At 39.6% G+C, this 23,638-nt stretch overlaps 1 protein-coding gene across 4 annotated transcripts; it reads left to right on the forward strand.

The window, feature by feature from the left end:
• Positions 1 to 1,103: 1,103 nt before the first annotated feature.
• On the forward strand, positions 1,104 to 18,736 carry LOC137193239 (integral membrane protein 2B-like). Of its 4 annotated transcripts, none has more exons than XM_067604534.1 (8): positions 1,104 to 1,336; positions 12,636 to 12,767; positions 13,221 to 13,256; positions 15,646 to 15,717; positions 16,643 to 16,792; positions 16,950 to 17,060; positions 17,606 to 17,756; positions 17,871 to 18,736. In XM_067604534.1, the coding sequence occupies exons 1-8, from the start codon at positions 1,253 to 1,255 to the stop codon at positions 17,957 to 17,959; spliced, it is 825 nt and encodes a 274-aa protein (XP_067460635.1). In that variant the 5' UTR covers positions 1,104 to 1,252; the 3' UTR covers positions 17,960 to 18,736. The 4 variants fall into 4 exon arrangements, with proteins under 4 accessions (XP_067460635.1, XP_067460636.1, XP_067460637.1 ...); XM_067604535.1 differs by having other exon boundaries at positions 15,649 to 15,717; XM_067604536.1 differs by lacking the exon at positions 13,221 to 13,256.
• Positions 18,737 to 23,638: the final 4,902 nt, after the last annotated feature.

Below are 23,638 nucleotides of genomic sequence, written 5' to 3' on the forward strand. Positions count from 1 at the left end.
GTGAATTCATGTGAGCGTGTTGTCTTTTTGGTATTTATGTAACATCTGCCAGTTCTCTTTTGGAGTTAGTGATACAAGATAATTCACCAGCAAAAGGAATGCAGGCCTGGAGAAAAAAAAAAAAGAAACTGAAAATTGGGGGAAAAAAACAAAGAAACAAATTACCTCAATTTGCCCCACAGTCAGTCTGGCGGCCCTGATGGTCATGCAAGGATGAGAAGAAGAAAATGAGAAGAAGAAAGAAAGAAAAGATTGAAGTGTCTAAAAAGATCTCTGATTTAGTAAGAAGGAGAAAGAAATAAGCAAATAAAGGAGGGCATACAACACTTTATGACATGAGCGCCAATTCTGTGTCCTGATGAAACTCTGTCATGTAGAAATGTAGTTTTAAAGCTTAAATACATTCTGATACATTAGATAAACCAACAGAAACAAATCAGTATACATATATTGAGAATATAATCTCCAGCTGCCACTAACATAAGTCAGAGACAGTGATGGAATGTGACTAAATACATTTACTTAAGTACTGTACTTCATTACAATGTTGAGGTACTTGCACTTTACCTGAGTATTGTTTAATCTCATGCTACTTAATAATTCTTCTCCACTACATTTCAGTGTTACATATTATACTTTTTAACTCCACTACATTTATGTGACAACTACTGATTACTTGCAGGTTCAGATTCTATATACTAAACATATGATCAAATTATAACAGATGATATGTTAATATAGACTAAATTACAACAGTAGACTATATAAAGTAGTCAATACTTATTTCACCTCTACCAGCTACAAAATGAAAATGCTAGAGAAAGATATATAATGATGTAACACTGAGGGGTGATACTAGTAGCATTTTGATTTAAAAATGTAATACTTGTGTACTTTTAGTGAAGTAAGATTTTGAATGCAGGGCCTGTTTTTACAACAGTGTATTTTACTCATTAGTGTCTTTGATTGTAGCACTGCTACTTTTAGAAAACTTCCACTTCAGTGCTCATTGAGGAAATGCTGTTTCAGCAGTTATGCTTTTATGTTGGAACCAAACCGGAAGTGTCCTGGCATGCCTAAGCGCAGCTTGACCGTGCTGCTATCACAACAACACATCAGACAGACTGAGTTGCGGGGAAGAACTACAGCTTCTTCACCTCGGAGCAAATTCTCTCTGTTTTGCTGTTTGCAGCTTTTTCGTCCTATTCCTCCATTTTTTTCCTAGCAGAAGTTTGTCGGATTTTATTCCAGGATGGTGAAAGTGTCTTTTAACTCCGCTTTGTCACAGAAAGATGTGAAGAAGGACGTTGAAACTCTTATTCCCGAGGAGGACAAAGTGAGTAGAAAATGGCTAACTGAGCTAACGTAAACTTAGCTTTCAGCTCGGTGGAAGGAGAAAGACGCTGTTTAGATAAAGGTGCGGACACTCAGTAGTTTGGTTTAGCTAAGTCCTTGATATATTTCCACAGTTTCTGTAAGTTGCACACACTGTAGTATTTTTATGGGGACTTTTCAGTGTGTTACACTAACATTACCGAAAAAGTCCCTGAGGAATATGTTTAAAAGGTAGGGGAGTCCCGGCCGCTTCCTCATGAGGCATTTTGTTTTTCTTCTTTGATTAACATCATATGGATGTCATTTTGCTGTGTTGTTGTCTTGTCTACTGTCCTTGTACATCTTGAAAACTATTATGGAAGTTCTGTACTTTTAGTTAATTATTCTCTGTCGGGTCCAAGGTTACAGTAAATAAATACGTGTGAATGTCGAACTTAAAGCAGCGTTTTAATGAAGTTCGCATGTAATTGTAATACAGGTGAATTCCAAACAAAAACTCAACACCATTTTTACTTTATGATCATAGTTAGAAGAACAGCAATAAAACTTTTTTGTTTTCACTTGTTACATACGTTACTTGAACACTTGAATATCAAAACAAGTTTTAATTTTGCTGACTCATAATAATTTTATCTCTCTTGATTGCCATCAACCAGTCTGAACCTGTTTTCCACACTTTATGAGAATTGTGCACCTCATAAAGTCATGTGTGCTTCATGTCTCACTTTTTTGTTTAGCTGATTGTTGTGAGGTTTAATTCGACAGGAAACTGGCTTCTTGTTTCTCTGTGTGAAAAGTGCGTCACTCTTGTAAAAGAGAAAGTAGACATAGCGGGAAAATATTCATTTATCAATTATCCACCAGCCAAATCATCCCAACATTTAACTGTGGCTGGTTACTTTTTCTTATTTTCTGCACCTCTGAAAATAACTGACACCCTGATCAATTGGAAATGAAGAGTTTGATGTTGAAAGTATTGAGAATAGCTTTGGCCTCTGTGGCTTCCAGACAAAGAGGAAGCTTCCTGTCACAAGATACCTTTATGTGGGGCTCAAAGAGAAGCTATGAAACTAACTGAAAGGCTTGGAAAAGTGGAACAACTCACTTTACACAGTATAATAATTCTAGGTTTGTGATTTCTGAAAAAAAAAACGTGACAACATCAGCAAAGAAAAATGCAGTTTACAGTTGGTATGACAGTGTGACAAAGTTCCAGTTGAGGCATTGTGAAACTACCAAGAGCACCGTGTGATTTCTTTCTGAAAACTAACTGCTGGAGTATTCAGCTGTTTCAAGCTGGTCTGGGTTTGAAAGTGCTGACTGCTGAGTGTTGTGTCTCAGGGTGAAGTCCAGTGAAACCTCCTCCTCTGACTCCACCCGCTCAGTCTCCACCCTGTTGTGAAAGGAGCTGCTCTGTCTCTGTCTCAGGCGTTCAGAGGAAGTTGTTTGCATGTTGATACTATAGACTGGCTTTATTTCTCTGTAAAGTCAATACATCTCTAGAGAGATTTGACTGTATCTGTGAGGAGAACACACGCAATGCTTGATAACAGTTAAAGAGATATAAGATGAGTGCATGACTTCCCAGGAAGTGAAATTGTAGATAAACAGGTTTTTATAGAGATGTGAGATTTGTTGTCTTGACTTGTTCTAATCTTTCATTCTGCGTGACATGATGCATATCTTTGTCTCCCCCCACCCACACACACACACACCCCCCACCCCCGCTGAGTTTCAGTCTTGCTGACTCTTATCTCAATAATTGGAACTTAATGTTTCCCTCCTGGGGAAGCAGTGGTGAACACGGCACATTCTGTACTTATTAGTGCTGTTTAGAGGGATTCCCCAGCACTTGGTGTAGAGCGCTGAGGGACCTCACCGTCCGCAGCCCTCTGCATTCTCTCATACACTGCTGATAGACAGATGATCATGTTAGTGAAGTATTATTCAGCCTTCATGTGTCTGACAGTGCACATTTGATATTAGAGATATACATTTTAAAAATTCAGATTAGACAGCCAGTATTTAGACAGTTTGTTCCTCAGGCTGTGTGCTTCAGCTCATTCACTTTGAAATCAAATAATGGATACTATATTAAAGTGCCAAGTCTCAGCTTTAATTAGAGTTGGTTTACATCAATATAGAAAGAACTATGCTGGAGATATAGCCCTTTTAACACATAGTGCTTAAAGTTTAGGAGTTTAAAAGTAATTGGACAGATACACATGAAGTCAAACAACATCCTCATATTTTATATTTAGTGTAAAATCCTTTGCATTCAATGACTGACTGAAGTCTTTGGACTTATATAGCCTACATCAGCTCTGGCTTGTTGTGTGCTCTCTGTCTTCAGTCTGGTCGTCAGCAGGTGGGATGCAGCTCAAGGGGATTGAGATCAGGTGATTGACTCGGCCAGTCGAGGACATTCCACCTCTTCAGCCTGAAAAGCTCTTTGGTTGCTTTGGCTGTATGTTGAGTTTGATGCATTTGACTGAATGTTTACCTCTGCATTCATCCTGTTGCTTCTGTCAGTAGTGACATCATCAATAAATACCATACATGCCCAAACCGTTACAGAAGAACCCTGTCTGACAGATGAGCTGCTATGCTTTGGCTCATGAACTGTTCCTTTTTTTTCCTCACACTTTCCTCTTTCCACCATGGTTGATTGAAAGTGTAACCTGGCTGTTGTGTTTCTGAGGCTCACCAGGGGTTTTGTGTGGAATCCTCTTAGGTTCTGCTCATGAAATTCTTGTGTGAATGTTTGGTATTTTTACTTTATAAACATGAACTAGTCGTTGGTTAATTGTGTATTTATCGACTGAGCGATTAAATGACAAATCATTTGAGCACTAGTTTTCATTTCTTCCTGACCACGATCATCCCTCACCTAAACAAAGTACTGTCACTGTGTGTTAGCAGACTGTCTGATGCTGCTTCTCACTATAGCATCTGTCTGTTTTTAGACAGCGTGTGTGTGTGTGTGTGTGTGTGTGTGTGTGTGTGTGTGTGTGTGTGTGAAATATTCAGAATCCACCTGCCGTGAGACGCTCGACACCCGCTCATCCAGTGATGTAACAGCGTCTGGAGTCATCTTGAGCAGTAGACCGTCAGTGTCTGTCACCTGTGTGTGTGTGTGTGTGTGTGTGTGTGTGTGTGTGTGTGTGTGTGTGTTAATGAAATCAAGCTCAAATTGTTTTTAGTTTCTGTTTAGTTTGATCAGTTTTTGCATCAACTTACAAAGGAAATGGGGCAGATGATTGTTTTATTTGATGATTGAGCGGAAACTATTCTCAGCAGGGATCGTGTTGTTTTTACTTCTCTTCAGTCTCTAAGAGCATCAGCAGAAACCAAGCAGTCAGCTAAAGCCTGCGTCTGTCTGTTATTTAAGACAGTTGCTAAGACATTAATAGACACAAAGAAATAGATGGAGCTAAATATTTCGGCTAAGTATGTCTACATGCTTAGTTTAGCTTTTCCTGAGTGAGCCATGTGTTCAAACAGGGATGCTGGTTTCTTCCTCTTCAGTGTGCTTCATTCATGACAAACATACAAGACTTATCAGGTTATCAGGTGTAATGAAGCAGATCCTCCTCATTTCATCTCTAACAGCACAGCACAGTCTTCTTAAAATCCTCACATAAATGATGTAGTCAGACCTCAGGCCCTCAGTGTTTGCAAGCTAGAGTTGTAACATGAGATCCTGTGAACATTATCAGGGTTAATCACCATCTTAGCTGCTTTTCTAAACACGGGTTGGCTTTGTGAAAATCAACAATTAGTTTCCTGCCGTCCTCCTCGTCACTGTTCAGACTCATTTATAGATCCAGTCAGTAATGAGCTCTGCTCAATTAGAAACAAGTGCACCAGTAGCCTGCTGGTTAAGACACATCCCACTTAACTGCAACGTCTGCAACCATTCCCACTGCAGACCCGTGTTGCATGTCATACATCTCTCTCTACCCCTGTTCCATGTCTCTATACTTTCAAATAAAGGCCAATCATGCCAAAAACTAATGTGAAAAGGAGCAGGCAGCGTTTGTCAGCTCCTGTACCAGGAGGCATGAAGTCTCTGTCTAAGTCTCTCTGCAGAACTCCAATAGAGAAAACACTAAACAGCTGGCTGAAGGTTAGCAGGAACATCTGAATGTATCCTGCAGCATATTAACACATCACACTCTGCTGTCAGCTCGTTCTGCCGCACGTTGATATTCAGGCTGTGTTGGTAGATGGGCCGCACTCATTAAAGGTCTGTTTTCACAACTTTGTGAACAACATAAACCACAGTTGTGGTTAGCTGCACACAAATGATCACAGCAGCAGGAAACACAGATGCACAGAAACAGATGCACAGTGTAGATAAGAGAAAGGAAACCAAAAGTAGAGCACTGTGTTTATTATGAACATCTACTAAAAACAATATGAACCACATACAAAAAGTAACTCTGAATGCATATCAGTGAAACATAACACATATTACTAGTTGTGCTCAGCAGTTATTGTACAGCTGTGTGTTGAGACAACAATGTGATGTTTATAGTCTAAAAAGTCAGGTATGAACATATGTGTGATGTGTTGGCACCGATATAAAAACATTTCAAACAATCATATCATTTATACATTTGACAACAAAAGTGTTCACAATACTGGTGCCTGATTGGCCAACAGCAGCAGCTCCTCCAATTAAAATGAGATATATCTGCTCACTGTAGGTGTCATCTGATCAGCAGCCAAAAACCTCAAGTATTCATCTCATATGAAGAGCATAATAATGACTGTAAGTCGCTGCGTGTGTTTTCTCGGTGGTGAATATGGTCAGAGACAGTGAGCTGTGAATGCAGAAACAGGAAGGAAGCTCTGTGAAGACGTGCTGGCTGTAGCTGAGCTGTGGTCTTATTGTGCTGATAATGTGGGTGTGCCGGAGAGAAACATTATTTTTTTTTATATGCTGGGGTTAAGTGCAGCTGCATGCACATACTTGTCGCTGTGTTCCTGCATTTGAGCTGTCTTTTCTGAAGAAGTTTGTGTGAACTGCGTAGAAAAGCAGATACCTGATGAACTGAATGTGTTTGCTGCTGGCAATCACATACAGATCATGAACAACTGTCACAATGCACCAAATCAAATTCCAGACCAAGATAAAGACGGTACATGCTGGCAGATCAGGTAACCTCCATACCTCTATTTATTCCTGTTTAGTGATAGCAGGATAAATCCACAGCTTATCAGTAGCTTCATTTGGGTCATCCTCCTATGCAGATCTAACATATGGTTGGATTAAAGCCAAAGCTTCCACAGGGCCTGGAGCAACAAGATTTCCCATTTTTGGGTCAGACTTCTGTCCCGCAGTGGCCACTTTGAGCTGCCAGTTGGCTTCACATGGTGAAATGTGTTTCCTGTTAAGAAACTAACACATAAAGGCTCCGTCCAGACCAAATCCGGCAATGCGGCACTTCTGCGCAGCGTTCTTTGGAGGTGTGGGCATGTCACTACAAGGCCCATTTGTATGATGTATCTGATCATAGCACAAGTAGAAATACTAACCAGAAATTCTGACTTGCAACACGATGCAACGCCAGACGAATGCACAGCAATCATGGCAGGGCATTGCATCGAGTCTCTCTTCCACCTTCACAGTTTCTGGGTGAACAGTGGAATGTTACAGTGCTACACGGTAAACACGGTTCTTCTTCTCATGGTCTGATCGCCCACTTACATGATTGGCCAATGCAGCGCCTTGTCAGATGACATCATGTTGCGTTCCAGCAATGTATGTATGTCCTTCGCATATCTCCTGAAACGCTCACCCAATCTGCACCATACATCAGAATGAGCACACACAGGAGAAAAAAAACGGAGGCGGCTGCAGTAAAACTAGCCAATAGGAGCGCAGACACGTTTGATTGGCAGCAGAATCGACCAATGGAAGGCTGTAAGCTAATTCTGTGGTTCAACCTCAGTTTACCACCATTTAGACTAATTAATAATTCCGTATCATTTTAATTGATACATTTGTCAATTGATACATACATATGTCGTCAAGAAGTAATAAGCAGTCGGCCTGTTTTGAACGGGCGCTGCACTAGTTATTACTAATGTTTCTTCCTTTAGTGATTCATCAGTTACAGTACACTACAGCTACACTGATCTCTTGTAACAGCTTACATGAGTCTCATATTTTACCTGTAAGACTTGTCTTTTAATGCTGTTTATCTGTGATGTGATGCTTTATTGATTAATTGATTAGTCACTTCAGAATTCCAAACATTCTCTAGTTCTGGCCTCTCAGTATGGTGTTTTTTTAGTGAATTTTACAGACCAAATGATTAATGAAAGTAGTGGTCAGATTAATGGATAATGAAAGTAACAGTTGGTTGCAGCCCTATCAGGCTTGACACCACACACTGTCTCTAGGGTATTTAATATTGTTGTTGGTGTTGACTGGTCGAGGCTTGTTGTAGCAGCTGATGGTTAAGATGGAAAAAAATGGAAAGTGCTGTCATATCTGGCTACTGCTTTCTTTATGCAAATCACACAGCTTCACTAAGGTTTGCTGGCACTGTTTTGTTTTTTGGTTCAAAGCCAAAATACGACCAGATCACACTAGCTGCATTGTTTTTAGTTGTCAACCCAAAACCGTCTTTTTTTTTTTTCCTTTGTAATAATTGAAATTTCAGATACAGTAATAATTACCATGTCACAGGCTACTTTCTGGTTGACACTGCTCTCCGCCTGTGTGTTCTCCGATGGTCGTCTGAGGCACGTGGAGCGCTTGAAAGGGATTATGGTCTAATCAGTGAGATAGAGACTCAGCTGGGGAGCTTTAGCCGCCTCCCACAGGGCGCCGAGCACTAAAACTCAAGAAGAGGGAAGATTAACCAACCAGGCAGATAGACAGACAGGGAGCAGAGGATGACCTCCACCCACCGTCCTCCCCCCACACACAGCAGCACCCTTCACCCAATGCAGCAAAGCTATTGCTCCTCATAACATGACACACATAACTCCCTATAATATGATGCACAGCTACGACACACAGTTATGAAGGGGGTTCAAATATTTTCTTGCTTTTAGTTTAAGTTTTATTTTAGTTTCCCTTTCATTTTTTTTTTACATGTAATTTTAGTTGAAACATCTACTACAGTAACCTTGGATGTGTCTGTTTGTGAGCTGCATTGTCATACAGATGTATCTTAGAGTTGTCACTATCCAGTCACAGAGTAGAACATTTTGGTTCAGAGATCTGAGTAAGATATCATGAACCACACAGACAGCCTCAGCTTTGTAGGTTAAAGAGAGTAATATGAAAACACACGGTGAAAAAGTAACATCTCCTTTCAGTGTTTCCTTTTTAAAAACTCTAATCCAAAGAGGGTCTGCCTGGTTCACTGTGTGCCGGCTTACTTTATTGTCTTTCTGCCATCTAACTCAAGCAGAAGTTTCAACCTTCACAGAAGTGAATGCAGCTCAGAGCAGAGGATGGAGTTTCATGTGCTACTGCCAGCGCACTGAAACTAAACTCTGTCCCGGACACTGATACTCACCTGTCTCCACAGACACAAGCTGTTCTCAGGTGGACTGATGCTCAGGACACTGCAGGCTGATGAATCATGTTTGGCTTCACAGTTCAGTGTAGTACATCAGCACATTGATTCCAGATGAGAACAATGATATAAAATGCAACGATAAAATCCAGTCAAGAGACAAGAAAGGTTATTTGTCTAGGTGAAGTCAAAGAGACTTGAAGCAAACAGCTCAGAACAGACCATGATGAAGATAATGAAACGGTCACTATGACAACTAAAGCAACTGCTGACTTAATAACAGTTAGAGTGAGAGCAGAATTCAATATGGTGAAAATCTGTGTTTCAGAGCAAAGTTTGATAAGTTAGACTGGAAAGAATAATTCTTCTGTAATGCAAAAACTCTCTATAGATGACATTGTATTGCGTTATAAACGGACACAGACCAAAAAAAATATGTTTCTGAAAACATGAGGTGGGAAACAGTGAATGCAGTAACAGTATCTCCATTCATATTTGATTAGCACTGCCTAGGTTGACAGTTTGATCAGAGTTTCATGAGCGTTGGTGGTGTGTTGTGCTTGACGGACCTCTGCAGACTGTCAGTCATGGGTCCTGTGCTAACCAATCGGGTGCTCGGATGGTGTTAGTGACAGTCGCAGCCCAGACAAACCTCCAGTAAAGTGTGAACCAGCAGCCTCTGTCCTCCCCACATCAGCCCAGACCAGGAATCTCCACAACCAGCGGCCTCAAAAAAGCTTTCAAAATGAAACCAAAGGAGGCAGCTGTTCACACGGCAGAGAGACAGATCATGTGCAGAGGCCAAAACACATTACACATTAGATAGAAGTGGTCTGCAAACAAAAAAGAGAAGAGGAAGTGAATTGAAGCAGGAAGCTGTTAAATAGGGATACAAAAAAGGGCTGAAGTAATGAGAATCACTTCCCTGAAACCTATAGATGCAGTTCTGAGAATCCATCCGTTTGCTGTGAGTGTGTGCATTTCTGACTACACATGTTCCTGCTGTGTGATGTTACCCATGTTGACATATGTGTGTTAATGAGGGTGTGTGTGTGTGTGACAGAGTTATGAAATGTTCGTCTGAAGGCCTGTTGTGTCATGTTGCTGAAGCTCCAGGCTGTTGTGAAAATGGAAGATCACTTCATGAGAATTTAGAAAATGACTTGAGTTGCATCCAGAGAGATCCTGACACTTCTTATATATTATTACTTTTTGCTTCAGTGGAGTTTCTTCCCTTTATTCTGATCCTTCAGAATCTAATAGGGACAGCTTCTCTCTAGCAGCTTTGTAATGCCTGCTCACATCTTACTAGCTCAATGTTCACTTCCATAGAGCCCTGAAGACATGTCTCCAACCAGTCAGTGAGCTATGGACAACGTTAAACTAAAGACATGACTCAACACCTCTCGAAACGCCCTGATTCTCCAACTGGATAGCCTGTTTGTCACCTCTTCTCTTCTAACATAGCTTCTCCAGCTGAACCATCAGTAGTAAATCAAGTAAAACTCAACTGTGAAATGTGTCCCAGAACATCAACTGAGACATTTATGGAAGAAAAAAAACACTTAAATATTTGATGAATGATAAAATTATCTGGACATAAAATGTATATTCTCAGCTGTGAATTTTTGCACAGCTCAGATTTTCATCCATCCCACAGTGCATCACTGTAACAAGTGATTATTTGAAGTAATTGTGAAGCCTTTGACATAGGAAAAAAATGAAAAATGCTCATCACAGTTTTCCCAGGGCCCCATGTGATGTCTTCAAATTTAAATGTTAAAAAAAACAGAGAAAAGTAGCAAATTTGCACATTTAGAAAGTTAGATCCAGCAAATCTTTGACATTTTTGCTTGATAATAGATTAATGAACAAATAATTGATTATCAAAATGATTGTCAATTAATTGCCCTTTGATTTTCTGACTAACTGATAGTAACTGGCAACCTGCTCATCAGGAGAGATATAGCACCTTTTTGCTCACACACACACATTCACAAACCAATTAGGGTTTCAGTATCTTTTCCAAGGACACTTTGACATGCAGACTGGAGGAGCTGAGGGTTGAATCACCGACATTCTGATTGGTGGACAACCCGCTCTACCATTCCGTTTTCAGGGGAGAAAGATACCATTTTATTCTGGACGGAGGGCCAAAACCAAGAGAAAAAGATGCCTTTATGAATTTAGCTGGCTCAGTGTGGACATGGTCTCAGTCTTGTTAAAAAATGAACACACTGAAAGTCAAACACATTTTTAAAAATCTAGCTTGCTCACCTTGAACAAAAAATAAAAGGCCGTTCAGTGAGTGACTTGTGTTTTTTGCTGAAGGCACACAGCCTGCCTGACAGGCCAAATTCAGGGCCAGAAAGTCTCTAAAGCAGACTGAGCTGTTTAATATTCTCATGTGTCTGCGGCAGGCTGAAGATGTTCATTAAGTGGATACATCCTCTTCTCCTTTGCCTCTGTCCTGTTCTTCCATCAGTTCATCTTTTCTTCCCTTAAAGTCAAAAGACTTGAGTGATTCTAACAAACCTCCCCTCAACAGAGATGAGCTGAGCTTTATAACTGATGGAGAAAAGCCTCAGGAAATGTTCCCTTTTTGTGTCGCTGTGAGCCAGTGGACCTGTCAAACAGACTTCAGCTAACACCATGAATGTTAGCAGCTCTCTCAGCCACCCTCACTTTTCTCCTTAAAGGCTTCACCTTCACTTCCTCTTGTTTTTCTCATATTTTAGTCGTATGTGGTCTCAACAAACCGTTCCGGGTTCCTCTTTTTCTAAAGTTCTTCCTATTGCCTTCCTCTGTTTTGCACAACTTTCTGGGTAGTTCCGTCAGAAAGAACTGACTGTCAGTTGCCGCTCAGCTGTTTCTGTAAATCTGCTGTATCGTCTTCCTGTATTGTCTTTATTTCTGACCAAAGAAATGCTGACTCACATCTCACAGTCATCAAGTTGTGAAAACTGAGGAAAGGCTGAAATGCACAATAGCTGTACTCACCGAACAGAACATTCAAATATTATGTTGCTCTCAGACGGAATTTCTCCTAGTCAGAGAAAGCTTTTGGGTTTGGATAGGAGGAGATGAAAGCAGGGGTTCTTCTGGAAGAAGCTGGGCCTTTATCCTTCTGGCCAAAGTCCACCAACTGATGTTTGTCTGCTGATAAGCCCCAGCTTCTTCCGCACTGTTCATTATTGACCCACAATCCTCTTTTCCACTCATTCAGCTCAGCTCAAAGTCTCAAGCGTAGACTGTATAAAAATAACGGACTGACCCACCGTGACGTCACCAATTGGTTGGTGGACTCCCATTTTGAAGCCTTGAGTTTGGCATTTTGACCGTTGTCACCTTGGATTTTTGGAGCCAGAAGAAGGCTAATGTGGACATGTGGTATGCAGTGTACATGCAATTTGTACACGAATGTTTAAAGATGTCATACAAATATATAAAATCATTCACCACATAATGTAGCGTTTGTCTAGAAGTTCCTTTTCTGGGTGGAATATAGAAGACGACTGGCAAAGCTATGAGTAAATTTCAACCAAATCATCAGATGAAATAATATAAATTAAATAAATAAATCTTTGGCAAACACTGGCAAGTTGATGTTGATGAGTCGTCATGTTGATCTCTGAAAGTCTTTTATTTGAATCATCTGGTTGAAGGACGGCCTCTCTAATCCCTCAATGTATAAATATGGTGGAAACATTCAAACCTCATCACACCTAATCATCCATCTTTTTCTCTCCCCTGCAGGATGCGGAGGCAGCTTTGCCGGTGCGTCAGCAGTCGCGTGCCTGGTGCTGGTGCATGTGCCTGGGTCTGGCCCTCATGCTGTCTGGAATGGTGGTTGGAGGGGCCTACTTATACCAGCACTACAACCCGGAGGTTAGCAAGGAAAAAACTATACTGTACCTTAGAGCCTGACCACATTTTTTAGGCCGATGCTGATTATGATAGTTTAGGTATTAAAAGTTCAGAGAACAATATATCGGCCAGTATTCAGAAATGCATAAACACTAACATTCTTAATAAGGATCCTTTACATTTAGTTCTGACCAAAGTATGTACTGAGCAAGCGCTATGCAGTTGAAAAATACACTTTTACTGAAAACATAACCAACAGTGAACTTCAAAGACATTATTACTAGTATCACTGTTGTTAATAATAATTATTATATAATAGGTATTGGGCCAAACTAAGTTTTGAGAAAGTTACTTTCTCAAAACTCCTCCTATCCAAACCCAAAAGCTTTCATTTCTTACATGACTGTTTAATTTTTATTTATTCATTTATCTAGTTTATCCATTTACCTTTTACTCTTTTGTTTCTATCTATAGAGAGCCGAAGTCAAAGTGGAATTTCCGGATTACACAGTAGGAAAACCTCATTAAAAATATTGACATTTGTCGCTATGCTTACGCTAATAACTAAATTCCAGCCTTGCTCATCAGTATGTTATGTGACTCGCTTTATATGTTTAGTTCAAGGTCTACATTTCTGATAGCAGCTGCAGTAGTAGAGCCGAGCGGTCTGAGAATATGGGAAGCGATTAAAGGAACTCTGAATGAAAGATTGTGTTGAGCAGAAGCTAGTGGAACGGTGCTAACCACACGTGACGTCATGACTTCGGCTCTCCATACAATGCAAGCACCAGAAAAGCTTTTTGCATCACTGTTCATGTCAACAGATTCAAAAGATGCCATCTTACAACATTATTATTATTAGATTCTATTGTAATTGTTTTTCACTTTCTGATTCACCCCTTAAAAATGGATTAGAAATGGATTTAATAGTAGTTTATCTGTGGTTGGCATGCTTTGCATTCTTACCACATATGAACTGCACCAGTCTGCTTCTCAAGCAGTCTCTGTGAGGTTGTTCAGAGTTGGACTGACAGCTGTCACATCAGCCTAAATAAAACAAACTAAGTGGGCAAATGCAGCAGAGTATGGTTGGACCAATACAATCCAATACTGCTTAAGAGTGGATTCCACAGGTTAACAGTTTATTGGTATTGGTCGAACTCCAACAGCAAAACAGTGTGTTGACAAGCTACTTTTTCTTTTTTAAGTTGGAACTGACAAGTATAAGTATAAGGTATCCATCATTCTTGATTTGACATTGAATATACAACTGAAACTTTGCTTTTGATTTACAACTTAACCTATTATGCAATACAATAAAACAAATGAAAATGACATGGTAATAAAAATGAAAATATTGGTACCCTTAACTTAATATTTTGTAGCACAGCCTTTGGAGGCAATAACTGCAGTCAAACGCTTTCTGTAACTCTGATTAAGGTTTCTACACTTCTCCACTGGTAGTTCGGCCCACTCTTCTTGAGCAAACTGCTTCAGTTCTCTCAGGTTTGATGGCTGCCGTCTCCCAACTGCAAGTTTCAGCTCTTTCCACAGATGTTCAATGGGATTCAGATCAGGACTCATAGCAGGTCACTTCAGGACGGATCAACGTTTTTTTCTCACCCACTCTCGGGTGTTTTTTGATGTATGTTTGGGGTCATTATCCTGCTGGAAGACCCATGACCTCCACCTGTATGTTTTGCTCCAAGATGCCTTGATAGTCTTCTGATTTCATTGTGTCCTGCACAGATTCAAGGCACCCAGTGCCTGAGGCAGCAAAGCAACCCCAAAACATCACTGATCCTCCCCCATGTTAATGGTAGACATGGTGTCCTTTTCTTTGAAGGCTTCATTGTTTCTTCTGTAAACAAACAGGGTTGGTGTGATTTACCAAAAAGCTCTAATTTTTTCTAATTTTCATCTGCCCAAAGCACATTCTCCCAGAAGGACTGTGGCTTGTCAATATTAATTTTGGCAAAGTCCAGTCTGGCTTTTTTGTGTCTCCCTCTTAGAAGTGGGGTCTTCCCGGGTCTTCTACCAATGGAGCCCATTATCATTCAGACAGCGATGGATGGTGTGACTTGAAACTATTGTACTTTGAACTTGAAGATCAGCTTGGATCTGTATTGGAGTTTTCCTTGGTTCTTTTTCAACCATTCAAACAATCCTTCTGTTCAATCTCAGGCCAATTTTCCTCTTGTGACCACATCCAGAGATGTTGACTACAGTTCCATGAGCCTTAAACTTCTTAATAATATTGGCAATAGTGGTTTTGGAGATGATCTTGTAACCTTTACGTTGACCATGCTTGTTTATTACCTTATTTCTAATGACTTCAGACCACTCTCTAGTTTTCCTTTTGTTTTCCATGTTCAATGTGATGCACACAGTGGCACAAAACAGCAGAGTGAGTCATTTTCTCCTTTTAAACTGGCTGCCTGAGTGATTATAAGATTGATCAATTATTTCTTACAACTTCTAAATGGTACCAATAATTTTGTCCAGGCTGTTTTAGAATGTCTTGGTAGGATGAGCATGAATTCAGTTATTTTACTTTTTTGTTTCATTCCAGTACAAACATACATACATAGGCATGCACTGATAATAAATGATCTTTTCATTTCAACACTGTTTAGGGCGAATGGTGCATTATTTTAATAAAATGCAAGGGTACCAATAATTTGTACATATTCCATATTCCAAAAATCAGGACACACATCCTGTAAATGCGACATGGTAATAACCAGAGATACTGAAGTGCTAGCCACCTCAGTATGAATGTTGTCTCACATAGTACAGTAGATCATCACATTGTGACAACGTAAGGACAGTAGTCACTTCCAGAGCACAACAGGCCATTGATATGTACTTACCTGAAGGTTGCCTTCCTTCCCACCAGCAGGAAGGCCAAGTGTATGTGTGCGGGGTGGACTACCGTGAGGAGGACTTCATGATCCGGGGGGAGGAGGAGGTATGATACAACACAACACTGTCACTTCCATTTACATGTAGCAATGGATTTACTCTGAACGTTACCCATCAGTTCAGGAGTTTCTCCTCTTGTTGCTCATCAGTTCAGATGTGTGTGATGTTTGTATTCAGTACATGAACATGAAGCATCATTAATCATTACAGACTGAGTCACTGATTGATTGGCTGCCTGATTTGGTGTCTGATTGATGTGCTGAGTCACTGATGCACTAATTGACTTGACCCTGCAGTGGGTACATCACTGCATTCTGTATACAAATCTATATATACCCACAGAGATCTGCTATTTTCTATTGAGTTAGACAAACAAACACACACGAAGATCTCAAGGATTGCAAGTTTTAACTTCAAATCATATTTATTTTACATTTTTTGTGGACCATTTTCAAACTGTATGCTATTCAGCTGTAGATTTTGTACATATATTTTCCTGTTGCTCAGCAGCCATTGTTTCCCATTCATTCCCACACCATATACAATTCTATTAGCACACTTGACTCATATAACTTCCCAATCTGATGTTCACTGTGGTGCATTTCACAACTCAAACAAGTTTCTGTTCATAAGTTTTTAAAAAATGAATGGAAACCAATGGGTGCCTGGAACGGTAGAGATAAAAATCTCATTTCTAACACACGGTTTACAGAATGGTTAGCTGTGATGTAAAGTTGAACAAATTTGTACTTAATGGTCTAAAACTGCCAAATGACAAACTTCTACTATGAGTCTTCACAGCTTCATTGAGGGATTATTTCACATGGTTTGTAGCAAGTATTTCACTTTAGCTAACAAGATGCTTCACAGTGCAGAGTCTTAAAGGGATAGTTTCACATTTTGGGAAATATTCATCCGGTCAGCTGACTGACTGACCGACCAGTTGATTAACTGGCTTTACTGGTTTGTAGGTTAATGTGGAGCTGCCAAACCAGTACCGCCTGCGACAGCTGGAGGAGAAAATCCGGGTGCTGGAGAGGGAACAGGTGGAGCTGATCAATGTCCCGGTGCCTGAGTTTGATGACGGAGACCCTGCAGACATCGTCCACGACTTCCAGAGGGTGAGACGTCTCAGTCAGCACAGACATAGATGAGGGAGCTAGGAAGACTTCTATTGATATTTTCACAAAAATGCAGTTCATCTTTTTACCAAAAAGAAAAACAAATAGTGCTCCGCAGTTGATTTCTTAGTCTGTAAATGTTTCTCTTCTGTCTCAGAGGTTGACCGCCTACCTGGATCTGAGTCTGAACAAGTGCTACGTCATCCCACTCAACACCTCCATCGTCATGCCTCCCAAAGACTTTTTGGAGTTGCTTGTCAACGTCAAGGTAACAGACAGTTTCTCTGCAACTGTCACACTCAGATTTGACACTTGTTTCACCTTCAGTCCAGACCGAGCCCCATCAAAAACAGAATAAACTTCACAACTGCTATTCTCTGATTAGGGGCATCACAAGCAGGCCTGACAGTTAATCAAGTCATTATGTCAGACTGTGTAGTCTGTTTACTAGATATGAAATGATGAGAATAATGTTTGTTAAAGAGTTCTGGATTCTCAGATTGCTGCAGCCCTGAATTGAAGCTTAAAATTCATTTGTTTTGATAATGTACCAATAGTTCCTGTTGTGTACAAAATGAACCAGTTTGAACCACCAAGCAGATATGTTTTTATGTACGTTTTGTCATCTGAGGCATGAGAAAAGACAGCATTGAGGTCAGTTTAGAGTAAACAGGCTCCTGTGGCAGTGAAGACAAAACATATTCTACTTGGAGAGAAGACATCAACAGCAAAACAGTTGTTCCTCAGATTTTTACATTAATGTTTTAAAGATGGTAAAGCACTAAAAATGATTTCTGACATTGTACTGTCCAGGCCGGCACCTACCTGCCTCAGTCTTACCTGATCCATGAGGAGATGATGGTGACCGAGCGCCTCGAGCACGTCGACCAGCTCGGATACTTCATCTACAACCTCTGCCGTGGCAAAGAGACCTTCAAGCTGCAGCGCAGAGACAGGATTCTGGGTAGGGACAGGAAATCAATCTTTTAGTTGTGACTTTTATATATTTAACTTGTAACGTGTAAAAGTGTTTTTTTCCATGAAAGCAGCGTGTTAACTCTCTCCGGTCATGTTACAGGTATGCAGAAGCGCGAGGCTCTGGACTGCCACAAGATTCGCCACTTCGAGAACAAGTTTGTGGTGGAAACTGTGATCTGTGAGCATTAAGACGCCTCATCGCCTCGCAGCTGCTCTTAAAATCACTGGCGTGCAGTGAGATTGTGTTTTTAATCTTCACATCTTTTTTTTCTGTCCTTTACTTCAGGTAGTTTGAGTGAGTGAGAGGAGTGAAATGTGAAGCTGTTTGGTAAATATTCAATGATTGTGAAAAAAAAGGTGAAGAGTCGAGTATTTTTCCACTTTATTTTTGGGGATCTGTGTTATTCTTGGTATCTTTTCAGAAAATAACTAGCTAAAATTCAGACTTACTGAATACTAAATTATTTTAATCAAAATAATTGTAACTATAGCCTGAACATTTATTTTAATATACATGGGTAAATTTGCAGTTCGCCTTTCAGTTCAAATCTAAAATAGCGGGAGAAAGGGCGACTTTTGTACCACTCGCTGGTTTTTGGAACAGATCAGTCCAGGGAGACTTTATTTTTTTGTATTTCGTCTGCTGTAGCTATTAATACACTGCACCTGTTCTTTCTTAACTGGAAACTGATCTTAAAATAAGAGTGTGAACGCGTGCTTCTCTTGTTTAGCTTTAAAAAGTGTGAGTAAGAAAAGAAAAAGAAATGAAAAAAATAAAATTCAAGGATTTTTTTTAAAGAGTGCACATGAAAACACACACTTATGTTAAAATCTTTTTCACAAGGGTTGTCTTTTTTTTTTTTGAATGTGTAAGTTTTGGATAACTCTCTTGTTTTACTAATTTGTGTATATAATCTCTTGAAAGATAAGAACGACCAACACAATAAACAAAACAGAAAAAAAACAGTACTGTTGTCTGTTTTCCCTCTGAGTGTGAAACTCTGTAATAAACTGTCTTCCAACAAGCAAGGCCCAACAACTAGTGCCATGCCAATGTTGGTTGGTTGGTCCACCACTTTGGTTCAGACATTAATATTCCCCTCTTACTTAATCTTTAGCACTACTATCAGCCCAAACTTAAACTGTCCAGTACTTTGGTTTGTGACCACATACCTGCAAAACTAACATTTCCCATCAGCCTCAATTGTACTAACTGAAGTTAGTGTTTAGCTCAAAGCACTGCTGTGCCCAAATACATTGGAGAGCTGCTAGCATGACTCACCTTTACTGCCCACAGTGGCTGGTTTAGGTGTTACTTTGTTCTCTCACCTTATTGTAAAGCATTTGATGGGCAGGAAGTGGTAAACCTCCTAAAATGTTGCCACTTCCTGAACATAACCATGCACATAATGTATAAGAGCAGGGTAGATTCATAAGGAGGTATATTTTAACACTGTTTTGCAGGGACGGTAGAAAAAATCTTTTGGTAAAGATTTCACAAGATTTCACATGTTTACAACATCATATCATACAAACATTTATCTCCTCTGTGAACCAGCAGCTTCTCCTGCTAGAGTTCAGGAAGCTTTAAAGGACAGGTTCATAATTTTTCAAGTATTTTAGTCATATCAAGTGGATATCTGACACATTTACAGTCTTTTTAGCATCAAACTCCTCTTTGTGTTTCCTCGGACAGTGTTTCCCTGTTGAGCTGTGGTGGAAGTATAGTAACAAAAAGAGGGACTTTGGCACTAAAAAGACTAACATTGAAAGATATCTACTTGATTTGACTCATTTGGACGCTGAAGCTTCATATTAGCTTCAGATAAACTCTTAAATACATTTTGCACAGAAGGGGGACTGTGGATTGTGTAAGTGCATTATGAAGGGATCTTCTAATGGTCAGTATGAACAGGAGGAATGATTACAGCAAGAAAAACATGTTTCAATGTTCATTTGGGCGACTGGCTGTTGTTTAAGACACACTTATAAAATTGTGAACCTGTCCTTTGTATGAATACATATCTGTTTGCAGGGTACTGCATACTGTCATACAACATCATTGTTGCAAAGGATGTCAACAAAAAGTGTTAATATAAAATAGTATAATAAAAATATTTTGTATGGTAACTACTGCCCACACTGGAATAAAAACTCCTTGTTGCAATTTTTAGCATTTTGAAAATTGCACTGACTGAACTGCTGCAACATTTTTGCCTGAAATGTTACACACGTCTGACACCTGTAAGGGAAATTACACATACTACACATATAATCAAGTTTGAATAACTTCATTGCACATGTTTGAATACAGTTACTGCACATGTAATCATGTTTAATTTACACTGTTTGATCAGTCTGAATCTTACCATGTAACCTTTAACTGAGAGAACTTTAGCCTGATTACATACTAAGGTACTATCAATGTAACAGAAGGGTTCATGGAATGTGTACGACCAAAGTCATCTTGGTCTTTAGGAGTGTGAGCAGAGAATTTGTGTTTGGTTTAGTGGTATCTAGCAGTGAGGTTGCAGATTGCAACCAACTGAATACCCCTCCCTCCCAAGCGTGTAGGAGAACCTACGCTGGCCATGAAACATGTGAAAACTTGAAGGGCCCTCTATAGAGCCAGTATTTGGTTTGTCCATTCTGGGCTACTGTAGAAACATGGCGGTGCAACATGGTGGGCTCTGTGGAAGAAATGAAGGGCTCATTCTAAGATAACGAAAACACAATGATTCTTATTTTCAGGTGATTATAGATTAATTAAAACATACTTATGAATATTATATTACATTTCTACCAATAGATCCCCCTACATTTTACACACTGGTCCTTTAAAAAAGGCCAAGGCTAAAATTGTGTTTCAGAGGGTAGTACCTTAGAAGGTAACAAAACCATATAAAGATGTCTACTGGAAGAAGCAGCTTTGACAATAACCTTTTTGTGAGAAAGTGTAGAAATCTATCAGAAGTGAAGCTTTGATGCTACCTCCAGCTCCCAGTTCCCAGCAGATGGATGCAGAGGCAGAACTCCTTTAGGAAAGAAATGCTGATAGGTAATGAACAATGGGCCAACTGTACTAATTAATTGTCATGGTTGAATATTGGAAGGATGAAGGATTGCTCTGTAACTTTTCGTGGCAGGTGCGACGACTATAAATTTGAGCGTCGACTTCGGCTTTTTGTTTCATGACATGCTGACTGTTCACTGTTGTGTACTTTATTTGTTAACTTGTACGTAGTGCTGTGCTGTGCTGTGTCATCACATGATCCTGTGTCTGTAGTCATCACCTCAGAGGACTGACACAATATCAGGTGTCACAGCGGGCACCCAGCCTTCGTGTCATTTGATCACAGTGGAAATTTGTCCTTGATTAAGGCTCTAATCAGAGGGACCTTGATGCATAGGGGGATCATGGGAAATGGACCAGGTGGTTAGCAGCGAAGTGTCACCTTGAAGGCTCAGAGTGAAGCAGCACACTGATCATCTAACTGTGGAAATGAGTGAGTGCTCTACAGACTGGAACACTGCAATCATTCATCCTTGTAATAAACCCTTCAATTAAGTGACTTATTTCTTTATATATATACATATATATATATATATATATATATATATATATATATATACTCTCTCTCTTAAGAGGATCATCATCCCCTGGCCTCTTAGCTCATCATTTTGGTTTTACAGCACATTTACTGTATGTTTCAGTCTCAGTGTTTCCAGCAGCAGCAGCAGCAGCTCAACAAACAAGCTCTGATAAACCAACTGTACTCTACCTGCCCTGCACCAAACAGCAGACAGACACAGTTAGAGACTGTAGTCATCATGTGGACACAGACACAACCCCAATGGGATTCAGCTGGATTTGTAAATAGACAACTGTCTGCTATCATGTGATACAATGATAATGGCACTCTATGTGAAACGCACCACTTCAGCCTTCATTCAATTCATGGGCCACCATTCCTCCCAAACGTATCATCACTACACCCATTCAGATCTCAAAGAAAAAATCTTAAGTAACTGGAGGTTTTTGGGGGTCCGCTGTTGCCCGGGTGCTGTGGCGGATTCCCCATAGGCTTCCCCAAAACACAGTCAGCAACTGGAAGAACTATGCACATCAGTTGTTTTCCTTAATAAATCATCCAAACGCATTTTGTTAATGGTGTGGTCCTTGCTAGTGAATTGAAGCTATTGAGCGGAGTTCCAGGAGCAGGACCACAACTCAACCACGCCACTTCTGGCATTCCTATAAATACCACCTAACCCTCTCCTCTTCTTCCGCTCTTGTATTCTGCGCCCATCCCCCCACCCTATTTTTCTCTTCCTGTTTCTTCCTGATTCTTCCACTCCTTCATAGGGTCTGCAGCGGATTCCCCATAACTATGCACATCAGTTGTTTTCCTTAATAAATCATCCAAACGCATTTTGTTGATGGTGTGGTCCTTGCTAGTGAATTACTAGTTTGTAAATTAAGATTTTTACAAGGTTAATTGTCACATAACATGGTGCATTGGTATAGATTAAAGCACAAGTATATAAAGTGGCTCCACTTTGACCATAGTAAAATGCTACTTATACAATAAAGTGTCTAATGTTTAAATAAGTAAATATATAATAATAAAACACTCACAGTGGCCATTTTTCTGCATAACTACTTTTACTTTCGATACTTAAAGTACATTTTGTTTATAATACTTCTGCACTTCAACAGCACAAGAACAATTTTGAATTTTGCTTACAACAAATTATTTTTAAACTTTTAAACTGCAACTTTTACTTTACCAAAGGATCTGAATACTTCCTCCACCACTGAAGATATATAAACATGTTAATATGGCAGATATTCAGTAGATAATGCTTACACTGCATTTGTATCACTTTCTGTCACATATAGCAACATATATGATGAATAACTGCACACACTTAAGCTGCCTAGCATATCATTCTGGGGTGTGATGGCTAAAGTCTGACAACAGCAACATGATCTGTGACTGTGAATAAAGCACCAAACCTCTGTTGCCATACTGAGGATTTAAATCTTGTCTTTGCACTCAGCGAAGCCTTTGGCTCTGATTACAGACCAGACAGGTGAGAGATAACTGCAGCCACACAGTCCTCTCCCACTCTTTACTGATGAATGTGCTTGTGTCATCACTGCACTGATACTGTATGTGTGCGTGTGTGTTTGTGTGTGTGTGTGTGGTCTTTGTTGCATTTCATACTTCATTTCATCTGCATATTTATACTGATGGAAGAACTCCATCAATAGTTACTGTACAAATACAACAAAAACTCTAAATATTCTGTATTTACTTGATTGACTTGATAAAAGTTTAATATTGCAGGAACTAAAACACATTTATTATTTAGAGAAAATGTTGAAAATTGAATATGGTTCAGGCCTAAAAACCTACCAGTGCTCCCACATTAATTGACAGTCTTTTTAAATAAAGGGTTTAACTGTTTAATGTTTTTCAGTAATGTCAGTAATATTTCTAAAGACAGCAGTAAAACTGTATTTTGTGAGTTAGGATCAGCTGAAAATCAATCAATATGCTGGCTTTCAAGTCAATGTTACATTTTGTTATACAAATTCAAAATCATGTAATGTGGATTCCATTGCTGCAATACAAACTGAAATAAGAAAGAACATGAAATCTGAGGAGAATTAAGACTTTTTGTTTGTTTTTCAATAGAAGTTTAGCTTTTGAGTGAAATAATTTTGTGTTGAATGTAACAAGTGGGGCTGAAACTAATGATTATTTTCATTATAGATTAGTGATTATTTGATTATTTACTAGATTCATCTATTAATTGTTATTAATCTGTATGTAGCAGGGGGACACTAGGACCCAGGCA

The sequence above is a fragment of the Thunnus thynnus genome, chromosome 11 (genome assembly GCF_963924715.1).
Source record: "Thunnus thynnus chromosome 11, fThuThy2.1, whole genome shotgun sequence".
Taxonomy (NCBI): Eukaryota; Metazoa; Chordata; class Actinopteri; order Scombriformes; family Scombridae; genus Thunnus; species Thunnus thynnus.